The following is a 12,339-nucleotide window of genomic DNA, read 5'->3' on the forward strand; positions in this document are numbered from 1 at the left end:
CCTGCCAATGACGAGTATTTCCGGCTTTCCGCAATACCACTATTATCCACCGCAACTTATAAAACCTGATCAAAAAATCAAAGCAGCTGCATGTTCGTGTATGTTTTGATTTTTGACAGGGTTCGGGTTCGGCCGAATCCTAGATTTTTTTCCACCGAACCCTAGGCTTGCGCTACGCTGGTCGACGTCACGCGGCCGTTGATTACACACATCGGTTGCTGATGTGGAGATGAGCTTTTTCTTTCTGTGAGCCTTAGGGGCTGGACACACCAAAACTTTTAAACACGGCTGAAAGCGCCTTGAGGACGCCGAATGCCAGCTGTTTTTCAGCCGAGCGCTTGGTAGCTGTGATGCTTCAGCTGTGAGCCGGTTGGTTGCTGTGGTAATGTCCCGCCCCTCCTCAACTGTAATTGGACGGCCGTGTGAAAACTGATATTGACGAGCGGAGCTTTTCACTCAAAGTTGAATATTTTTGAACTCTTGGCACTCAGTTTTTCAGCTCAGAGCTGCTTGGTTATTGGAAAAACGAGCGTGTCGCAACGCATCGCTTTCATTTTGCATAGGCTTATGGTAATTGTCAAAATAGTTTTTCCAACTTGTCATCCTTTTTTTACAGTTAAAATTAAATAAAATGAAAAATACACTGCTGTGGACGTTGTTTACTTCATTAATGTGTTTTACTGTGTTAATGGAATAAGGATGCAAGTAGGATTCGGTATTCGGATTCGGCCGAATCTTAAACAGTGGATTCGGTATTCGGCCGAACCCAAAAAATCTGGATTCGGTGCATCCCTACTTGAAACAAACTGTTGCCAATAAATAACATAAAATTTAAATCTACAGTAAGTTACTGAAAAATAGTTGCCAGTAATACTGTAATTTCTAAAGAAATGTTTTACAATGTATTTACTGTAGTAACAACAGCAGTTTACGGTTAGATACTATAAATGTGATTTCATTGGCAACACTTTTTTTGTTAATGCCCATACAATTCTTTATGTTAGTTCATTATCCATTAACTGCAACTTCTGACTTCAAAAATAAACATGAACTAAGATAAAAAATTGCTGTGGAAGTATTGTTTATTGTTAGTTCATATTAATTAATGCATTAAAGGTGACATAGAATGATTGAACGGGGTATTTATCCTTGTTCTTTGATGTGACATGTAGACAAAAATTTTTTTTGTTTGGGTCTGTAATGTCTTAGAAGCTTCCTAAAAACCTCTCTCAGATAGCTCTATTACGGTGCGGGATTTTAAACAAGTGGTTTTGCACCTATTTGGCTCCCCCTACTGGCTTAACTTGCAATCTCATTACTGATTGGCTGACTTTGCTGCCACTCAAAAAATGTAGCCAATTATTTTAAAGTGGAGGGGCAGTGAGATGCCTGTGATGTCATAAGCATCAGTTTTCAGATTGGGCTGTTTTCTGGCTGACATTTCTAAAAGAGGAATTTCTATGAGACTGAGATGTTTTGCATGTCTAGCACTTTTTGTATGTTCGTGAATGCGGGTAGACTACCATTATTCAACAAAGACAAGGTAAAACATTTTTTTCATTCTATGTCCCCTTTAACTTGCGTTACCAACTTTATTGTTAAGTAAGTGTTGCCATTTTATTTATTATAAATTCCATTATATCTGCCTCTAAAGAATAAACAAAGTACACCATGTTACTTAACCGTAAATGCCGTCTCTTTTCTGAATTTGCATGTAACTATACCCCATCAAAACCCTCTTATTAAAATCACGCACGCAATGCCAACACGACAATCATCTCTATGCAAATTTTCCCAGCACGTCAAATATGAAACGTGGCATTCGGTGTCTCTTGGGCGGTTAGCCTGTTCACCGTCGTCCGGCCATCTCAGCGGGAGCAGGTGTCTTCCCTCAGGAAGAGGGATGACCATGTCATCTCGCACCGCGTTGGGGCTGATGGGCGCTTTGGGATTCAGCATGGACAGCCCACGGTGAGCGTCGCAGCAGGGCGGTGCTTCCTGCTCTCAGGCATGCTGATGTTTTATTAAGCCAGCGTTCCTCCCCAGTGTTTCATAATTAAAGCATGGCTGAAGACGGCGTGCTTTAATTCTGTGAGCTTCACCTGCATGTGCGTCTAACTAATAGACTTTATTTTATTTATGCGCTTCGCTAATGAAAAATGTTCTGTGTTACAAACCGACGTGTGTTTGCTGTGTCACGGAAAAAAACTGATTTATTTGTCATAGTCTCCCTGTATTAATGCAGTCAGATTTTCACCCAGGGATTCGTGTAATATTTACAAAGAAAAGTCATACATTTTATAAATCATTTTGCGGTATAAGCACAATAATAGGCCTATGTTTCTGTATTCAGCAGTATTCATTTGACTCTGTCTGTGAAATATACAGAATCTTAGGTATACATTCCAGCAGAGGCATCCAAAACAACATTATCATCCTGTGCCTTTTAACAGGCAAGTAATCGAATTAGTCTCTCACAGTGAAGGCATGCTTTCTATACAAAGATTGCATTTGTGTGTGTGTGTGTGTTTAAGCGGCTCTATTGGGTGAGAAGCTTTGCAGAGAGGTGAGCTGGGAACCGGTAACAGGAGGGCAGGCATATGGCCACGGGGGGTTAACGTGAGAGCTAAAACACAGGCAGATTTCTCGTGTCCACCCCTCCCCACCTGCCATCTGCCACTGAACCAGAACAGAACTAAAACTAAATAAACCAGAACAAACCGCTCTTCTTATCTGTGATACATTTGGCAAATGCTTTTATCCAAAACGTCTTGCAGTGCATTCAAGCTATGCATTTTCCTAGTAGGTGTGTTCCCTGGTTAGGATGCCGCTGACAGGTGTTTATGTAGGCAGTAGACAGCAGGGAAGCTCACTAGGTTCTGGAAGAGAGTCAATATCTTGCAGTAATTATGAATAATTTCTTCTTTATTTCGTACAGTTGCTCACTGAATCGTCAAGATGTTTTTCCCCATGTGCTGCCTGAAACGCTCGGGCATCGGGACGAGCAATAACGCTGCTTTCGCTGGATAAATGTATGAGTTATTTTTAGTGCGTTGGGAGGCTCACAATATTAATAAACATTCATCATCCATTTCCTCAAAATTCCAGTTCTCTCTCTTTTTCACTCTGTTTAGTCGTCTTATGGACAGTGAGCACTTTCTTTCACAGCTTCAACCAATACGTGAAAAAAATATGCACTACATTTGTGTAAAATAAAAAATATTAAATAAACTGCATAATAGAAGGGTTCAAACCCGGGACGAGTTTGTGGTAATGATGCCTTGATTCGCCCCTGAAGCTTGAATGTTGATAACTTTCCCAACATGAAGAGTACGGAGAGGTCACTGCTGCGCTGCTATAGGATAACTAGATCAGAACTAAGATGTGCTTCTGCATAGCCAGTAACCGCCAAATTAGACAAGAAGCTTATAAAGCAAACAACCTATTTAATTTAATTTTTGCTTTATAGCAACATATTTGGCAGAGCATTGCGTTAGCGGCGCAAAGGTCATCATGGGTTCAAACCCAGGGAACACACATGATGATAAAAATGTATACTTCGAATTAGGGTGACCATACGTGCCACTCTTATCGGACGCATCCCGTCCAGAATCCCGGCGCGTCCTCCGGAAGTCGTATTTGTTGACCGCATACGCCATTCAGTTAAAAACATAAAACATACAATCGTAGTTTCATTCTTACCTTAAAATGTAATGGTTGCTTTTATGTAATAATAATAATAATAATCCTCTATGACATATGCGGTCGACAAATACGACTTCTGAAAGACGCACCCAAAATCCTGGACAGGACACGTCCAGGAGGAATGGCACGTATGGTCACGCTATTTGAATGCACCGCAAAAGTGAGTGCCAAATTCATAAATCTACTTTTTAGTTTTTATTTAATGCTATTACTAAGCTTTCCTAGCTAGTTTTGCCTGTACTACTTTTGCAAAGCCAGACCTTCAGACTGAATGTTTGGGAAACACGGCCACTTTAAATGGCCAAGCAACCAATCACGTTTTGCTTTGTGCCACATCATGTTTACAGGTGAGGAAAGTCTCTACAATAACAGACCGGTGTGCAACCAGTAAATAATTTATACACAAATATCTCTTTTGTATCTCTTTTAGATTCCACTAACTTTGTCTAGCAAAACTTTTAAAGACTTTATTTAATTTTGATGATTGTAACTGACAACTAAGGAAAATCCCAAATTCAGTATCTCAGAAAATTTGAATATTACTTCAAACTTTACACTGGACCTCAAGCAATGTGGATTGTCTGCCTTTCTTCTCTTCCTCCATACTCTGGGACCCTGATTTCTAAAGGAAATGCAAAATTTACTTTCATCAGATAACATAACTTTGGACCACTCAGTCCACCTTTTTTAATGGGTTTTGTTTCCTCTCAGGGTGCATTTATACCTATTGTTTGTACATATTTTTCTACCACATCTTTTCCTTCCCTTTGCCTCTCTATTAATGTGCTTGGACACAAAGCTCTGTGAACAGCCAGCCTCTTTTGCAATGGCCTTTTGTGTCTTGCCCTCCTTGTGCAAAGTGTCAATGGTCGTCTTTTGGACAACTGTCAAGTCAGCAGTCTTCCCCATGATTGTGTAGCCTACAGAACTAGACTGAGATACCATTTAAAGGCCTTTGCAGGTGTTTTGAGTTAATTATCTAATAAGAGTGTGGCATCTTCAAAATTAAACATTTTCACAATATTCAAATTTTCTGAGACACTGAATTTGGGATTTTCCTTAGTTGTCAGTTATAATCATCAAAATGAAAAGAAATCTGTTTTCAGATCGTTCTGTGTGTAATGAATGAATATAATATACAAGTTTCACTTTTTGAATGGAATTGGTGAAATAAATCAACTTTTTGAGAATATTCTAATTATATGACCAGCACCTGTATATGTTTTACAGTCTGAATATTCTTATTTTAAAAGTTTTTCCCAGCCTTGTTGAGAGTGTCTAAATATATCACTATTTAATAAATGAAGTGAAACGTCATTGTTCAGTAGTTCATGGATAATGAAACCAAACTATTTTCCCAGGGCCTAAAAAAATAAAAAAATAAATAACAGCCTAAAAATAACAGAATTGGCCATAAAACGATTAGCATGAGACAGGTTCTTTCTGTAACAGCACACATATCGCGGTCTATTTTAAGAAGAGCATCTTGCCAAAAGCTCAGGAGAAAAACCTCTCTCACACTTCATAAAGCACAGATAAAACATTACTTTTTAGGGACAAATGTTGACAGACCTTTCAAAATCTGCAGTGCACTGCTGATCATTTTTTCTCCCAGTGACAAATTATTTTCCTGCACTCCAAATAATCTCAATTCCTTCCACCAAAAGTTATTAAATATTTTCATCTTGGCAATGATTGAAAAAAATGGCATCACAAACTCCAAAATCAGGCCGCTGTGACAGGCCCTAATAATATTGAATTATGGAGTTATTTCAACATATTACTTTGAGAGAAGTAATGTATTAATGTGTCTTCTGCATGTGAGTTTGATGGCAGGCAGCGGGACCCTGAGGGTGTTTGAGTGTCCTCGGCTCGACACGTGCAGTGATGGAGAGCTTTCGCTCCAGTGAGCGTCACTCATTGGTCAGAGGTAGAGCAGACAAACTTTGCACAAATGCATTGTGATTTTACACAGTACGGTGATAATATCAGCTGGCATGCCGGTGCCAGTTGACCCTTTAAATATTCTTATAATTTCAACTCAAAATGATCTATTCAAATCGTGTTTTAATTGTTTAGCTATTTCAACACAAATATGGAAATGGTTTGTCTTGTGAAACAGAGAAACATGTAAAAATTAACAATCTGTTAATGAAGTGTGAAATAAATAAATAAATATTATATATACATACATATATACATACATACATATATACATACATATATACATACATATATACATACATATATACATACATTTATTTATTTATTTATTTATTTATTATATATATATATATATATATATATATATATATATATATATATATATATATATATATATATATAATATTTATTTATTTATTTATTAGGGCTGTCAAAAGATTATATATTAAAAGATTAATATATATATATATATATATATATATATATATATATATATATATATATATATATATATATATATATATATATATATATATATATATATATATATATATTTATTTATTTATTTATTTATTTATTTATTTATTTATTTATTTATTAGGGCTGTCAAAAGATTAATCGCGATTAATCGCATACGAAATAAAAGTTTGTTGTGTGCACTGTGTAAAATTATTTTGCATATATAAATACACACACATACATGTATTTATTTAAGAAACTTTTAATTGTGTATATATATTTATTTAAATTTTGATATGTTTTATATGCTATATAAATAAAAATAATATACATAAATAACAATTTTCTTAAATTTATACATGTATGTGTGAATTTACATATACATAAGAATTACATACAACGCACACACAAAAATATTATGTAAATACAAACTTACTTTACTTACTGTCCTAAACATTTTTGGCATAATATTTATCATTTTGACCCATACAATGTATTGTTGGCTTTTGCTACAAATATACCCATGTGACTTATGGCTGTGGTCCAGGGTCACATTTAAGTACACTTGCACTGTCTAATTGGAATCTGTTATAAAACATGGCACGTTATTTATTTGCATATTAGCTCATACTATCTTAAAAATGTAAAATGAAAGTCCCAGAATCTTTGTAAAGTGAGACTTTCTAAATTGGCAATCTCTTGGGGTTCCCTTGAAATGTTGCCAATCAGGACCCAAACAAAATGTAAATAAGACTCCTTCACAATGAGCTTGTTAGAAAAGTGAAAGTTTCACCTTCTACTGTTAATTAATTTGTTTATGTGAAACTGCTGTCATGTTCATTTATTTAGTCTGGTGTTGTGACTTCAAGATTTTTAGCATTAATAAACACAATAAGATCTCTATGTGTGGATTCAGCAAAGAAACGTGTTATTATTGTGAAGCGTCTGTCTTTTATCAATGGTGTACTCTACAGTACGTGATACACAGGTATACACCGAATACCCACTAGGAAAGGTCAAGGATTTCCGTATACCCACTTAAAAAAGCGTGAAGATGCGTAACAATGTTGTTTTATTTTATAAAGTGTGTTGCACTGACTTTTGGACCATTAGTGTGCAAGATGGTTACTTCCACTAGCCACTTTGGCGGGTTGAACTTTATGCACAGTATACATTTGGTGTGTTTGACTACATGCAGCACTGCGCGATCCAATCGCCGTATCATATGAAATCAATTACTGAGAAAGTGACTGGAGAGCAGACTGGTGTGTTTAATGTTTGTAAATAATCATGTTTATGTCCATTTGTCAACTGGCCGTATAAAATTATCAAATAAAATAATCTAAACTATGATATGAAATATAATAACCTATAGAAACTGAAGCCTAATCTACTGAGGTCAATAACGAAAGGGGTCTATTGAAATCTACTATTACTGTCACAAACTATTGTCGAATCAGATCTAACCTGTGAATGTGTCTACAGTTGATGTTGAAGCCGGACTCTGAGGTGTTGTGATTGGTTGGAGTGACGCTGGGATTTCTGATGTGGTCAGTTGGGCAATGGGTGATGTCATGGGTGGAGTTATTGTTATAGAGTCCAGTGTAACTGCTAGTGTTGGAACTGAGAATGAAGAACAAGGAAAACACTGTTTGTGTTGTTGTGTTTAACAAAATGTCTTCTTCTGACTAATAACTAAAACTCAAGAATTACAATTTCTCTGATAAAAACGTTCTCCTGCTCCAGCTTAATATTCGGAGTACTATAGTAACCAAAGGCACTGATTTCTTTTTCAACCGGTGGGTGCTCGGCACAATGTTGTGGAACACTTAGGTTGCTTAGCAATGGCAGAAGCTACGGGAGAGCCCAAGTGCTTTAGAAATTGCTTTTCATGCAATTTTTGATAAGAAATTAGAAGTCCCCGATTCAGCTTATTCTTAAAGCATTGTGGATATTACAACTCACAAAAAATATGTTGGTAAAACTTTACAATAAGTTTGTAACAGTACATCAGTAAATGTACTATGAACAAACATCAGCTAACATGAACAAACAATGGCAGTATGTTTCTTGAGCATTTATTAATCTTTGTTAATGCCAATGCAATTGTGCATGTTAGTTCATTGGGCATTAACTAATCTAAACAGATAAACGTGTAAACTTTTGATTTTAAAAATGTATTAATAAATACGGAAGTTAACCTGAATTAGGATGAATAAATTAAGAGTTTGGTTCCAGAACGCGATAAACACCATTAATAATAAATGTAATAGCTACTACCAAAATTAGTATTGTATCTGGTCAGTATTAAAAAGTAAATTCTTAATTTTACGCAAAATCCAATATCCGGCGTGTTATTTTGTCATCTTTTCCCCCTTTTTTTCAAACCATGACAAATGCCAGTCTTTCTTCTCTGCAAAATGCAATAAATCCGCTCAACCAATTACAGCGCACTATTTCAAGCATCGTAAACAATAATGGCGGCGCTTTAAATACACACAGAATCCTACTTTGTACTTCGTGATCAACAAACAAACAAAAACAAAATAATACTTTGATGGCATTGATAAACCTGTGGGGGTTTTCTGCGGTGGGGAAGAAACATAAGCCATCAAAATAGAATAACTTACAAAAGAGGCACTCCTGCGAAGGAAAAATGTTGGCTGTTGCTTGTTCTCCCGACAGCATCAAGCTTCTGTCATGCTAACACATTGACCCCAGGGGATCTTATGAAAAACTTTACATTATTTTACTCAAAGTCAATGAAAATCGAGCAGGACCAAAACATTTTACAACTGATCGCTGTCAAAAAGTTCAGCGACGACATCCTAAGAATAACAGCAGCAATGACAGTGTTCTTAATATGACAAAGTAACGTATTTTAATTAATGCCATTAATGTTTTTTTTTATCGGTGTATACCACTAGTCAACTAAATGAATATGGCAAAGATGAATGCACATTTATGTATTGATTCAATAGATTTATAGCATATTGAAAAAATAACCTCATGGATTTATTGCACTTTGCCGAAAAAATTATCAGTTTTTATAATAAATCTTTATAAATTAGGGATGCATGATATATCGGCCGACATATCTTTATCGGCCGATAACTGCTTATTTTTAATATTATCGGTTATCGGTCTGATAGCAAAATTAGGCCGATAAATGAAAGCCGATAAATGATGGATTATTTTGGTTTGTTGAACCACTTCACTTGCTCATTGCTGGCCATGTGGAGTTTTGATTGGTGCTTTCTGTGACATAGCACGAAGATGAGTATGCTAGTCTAGCGCAAAGACAAGATGTCCGCGGTCTGGGAGTCTTTCATTGTGAAAATAATATGAATATTTATCGGCCTATATATATCAGTTATCGGCCCCCAAATATAAAGAATTATTGGTTATTGGTATCGGCCAAAATTTCCATATTTCCATGCATCCCTATTGAAAAATAAATTAGGGATTTGACTTTTTTTTGTTATTTTAACCTAAAGATGCTATGTGTAAGTTTGTAACAGAAAATAGTGGTTTTCATCTTGTCACTTTCTTGGTATAGAAAACACGTTTTTTCCAAAATTAGTCAAAATGGATTTATTGCGTTTTGGAACCAAACTCTATAAATGTTGCTGTATTGTTCATTGTTGGTTCATGTTAGCTAATGTTAACATATACAGTCTTACTGTAAAGTGTTACCTACTGTATGTTAACAATAAAATATTATTCAAAATACCAGTACAGCATAATTTTTGTTGAGAAACATTTATAGTCTGTACTTTTTCCCAGTTCACTCATCATTGGCAGGTGCAGCAAAAAGTTAATTTTCAACTTTTTTCACTTAAAACTATTGTTTATACTCACAGTATCTTTAAAAATAATTTTCAACTTTTAGTTTTTGCTTAAAAGATCAGCACATCAGCATTACACCACCACATCGGGGCAGAGTTACTCTGAAACCTCCCGTAACCTTGAGGAGACCCGCGCGCATCACAACTCTACATCTTACATCCCATAAAACATTTATAAAGAAGAAAACTGTGGAAAAATGCATCACGCCAACCGAATTCACAGCGACTGATAATAACCGACGTCTTGTTAACGACATGAAATAAAGAGGACAGAAAGAGTGATGGTGACAGAACCGATGCAAACAACAACATGAAAACGGCAGCCAATGCGCCCCATTAGCATGCCACTTACTGCCTGACGTCCCTGACGCTTCACCTGCAAAACAGAAAAAAAAGAGAACGTTGAGAGGAAAGATGAAACACATGAGAGCGGTTTACTTTATTTTTGAACACACTGTATATTGAGGTGGTATTATTTATTTATCTACCAGCCTAAAAAATCTCTGCAAGCACATTTAAAAGTTAAAAGACAGAAACCCGCCTCGCTTTTGCAGGCACCTGTACAGTAGAAATGAACGTTGCTGTGTATGTATTGATGTTCATCACTTTATTTCAATATCTCTGTCTTCGTTTTCTGGAAAACAACTAAAGTTTACATGAAAGTCCTGTGCTTTTCCGACTTTCTTAGTGAGCGCAGGTGCCCTAGTTTTTTTTTTAACGTGTACGTAAATCATAGCTGCTGCTCAGGCGTGTGCGGTGTGTGTGTATGTATGCACAGCAGGTGCATAATACGTACAAATATTCGGTGATCCGTTCGGGGTGGGCAGGTAGGATCCAGGCTTCCAGGACTTGGCTTTAAAACCCTTCTCGCAGGCTGAACAGTCTTGTCCTGTCGTGTTGTGCTCGCAGTCGCACTGAAGGATCCCGTCACGGAGGGAGCACTGGCCGGCGTGTAGGTTACACTTACATCTGTTTAAATCGGAAATGTCAACCAATTAGTTATACTGGTTACATTGCAGCCGTGGGCAAATGCATAATCGGCTAGATTGAATACAGTCGCCCTCTTTTATTTGTAATGGTCCGCTGAGGTACATCATTAGCTCACCTACTTGGCTCAGGAAAACAGTTTGCTTTTGTAATGCACGGCTGATAACAGTAACTGTAGAAATACCTTAGATCCCAAAATTCTTCACTCCAGATGCTAATATATTAGTGTTGTAGTGGTATAGAAATATATTTACTCTTCCCAGAATATTTGACGTTTAATAAAACACTCATCTTATTCTATTTTAACTATTTTACAAGGTTGCTTATTTATATGTCTGTGATGTTGGTTTTAGGGGTGGGACTTCAATTTTTTTCATCATACGTTTGCATACATTTCACATTTTACAAAATCATAGAGATCTGCCAACTCATAAAATAGTTTCATATTCTTATAAGATCAAGCTGAATAAAAGCAATGCTATTTTTTGCCTTTGTTTTGTTTTAAAGGGGACATTCCAGAAGACATTTTTAAGATATTAAATAAATCTTTGATGTCCCTTGAGTTCATATGTGAAGTTTTAGCTCAAAATACCATATAGGTAATTTATTGTGGCATGTTAAAATAGGCACTTTATGGGTCTGAGCAGAAATGCACCGTTTTTGTGTGTATCCCTTTAAATCCAAACGAGCTGCTCAGGTGGGCGGAGTCTCAAGCGCTGGCGCTGTAGACAGAGCATCGAGGGAGATTCTCTCACGAAAGAAGTTAGTGAGCGATGTTAAGCATTATATATTTGAACATGTTTAAAAAGTCAATTATCTGTTTTATGCATACTAAATACATGTTTATCAGCAGATGGGAAACATTGTAGAATAAAAATAAAGACTTTTAGCTCTCATGGTGCTTTTAAACAGGCACAATGATTTTCAGCATGTTACAATAAATTACACTTCCACAAACACTCAGAAGTTTACTTTTTGACCAAACCACACGAGCACATTTAAATGATCTGTAATAAAACAACACGTTTAATGGTTAAACTTTAGAGAAACAGATCAAATGACATGTTTAAGTTTATTGTGTAACTTGCACATATTGAACACATTCACGTTTTTGTCAGTCTATTTTGTAACTCCTCATTCATTTGAAACTTCAGAGAAACATTAAACAACATATTTACTTATTGTGTATGATAGTGAACACGCGTTGTTCACTCACTCTGTCTCGTGCAGTGCATTAATCCTCGTGTTCATTTATATAAACTTCAGAGAAACATATTAAACAACATAACTTACTTGAAAGCGAACCGTCGCGTTGCTCTCTCTCTCGTTCGTCCGCTCACTCGCTCTCTCTCTTGCACTAAGGTAACGTTAATCCTTTAGAACGTTAATTCAATCT

General features: G+C 36.2%; 1 protein-coding gene across 5 annotated transcripts in view; it reads right to left on the reverse strand.

Moving 5' to 3' along the window:
• Positions 1–12,339, reverse strand: part of ntng2a (netrin g2a) — a 90,543-nt gene that overhangs the window by 24,477 nt on the left and 53,727 nt on the right. For 3 of the 5 annotated variants that reach the window (XM_073868074.1, XM_055167766.2, XM_073868073.1), the window contains exons 4-5: positions 10,753–10,925; positions 10,309–10,332 (exon numbers count right to left, since the gene is read on the reverse strand). In XM_073868074.1, the coding sequence (XP_073724175.1) occupies positions 10,309–10,332; positions 10,753–10,925 (197 nt within the window). Of the gene's footprint in view, positions 1–7,575; positions 7,732–10,308; positions 10,333–10,752; positions 10,926–12,339 lie in introns of all 5 variants that reach the window. The other 2 variants (XM_073868072.1, XM_073868071.1) reach the window with 1 other exon arrangement.

This window comes from Misgurnus anguillicaudatus, chromosome 5 (assembly GCF_027580225.2).
Source record: "Misgurnus anguillicaudatus chromosome 5, ASM2758022v2, whole genome shotgun sequence".
Classification (NCBI taxonomy): domain Eukaryota; kingdom Metazoa; phylum Chordata; class Actinopteri; order Cypriniformes; family Cobitidae; genus Misgurnus; species Misgurnus anguillicaudatus.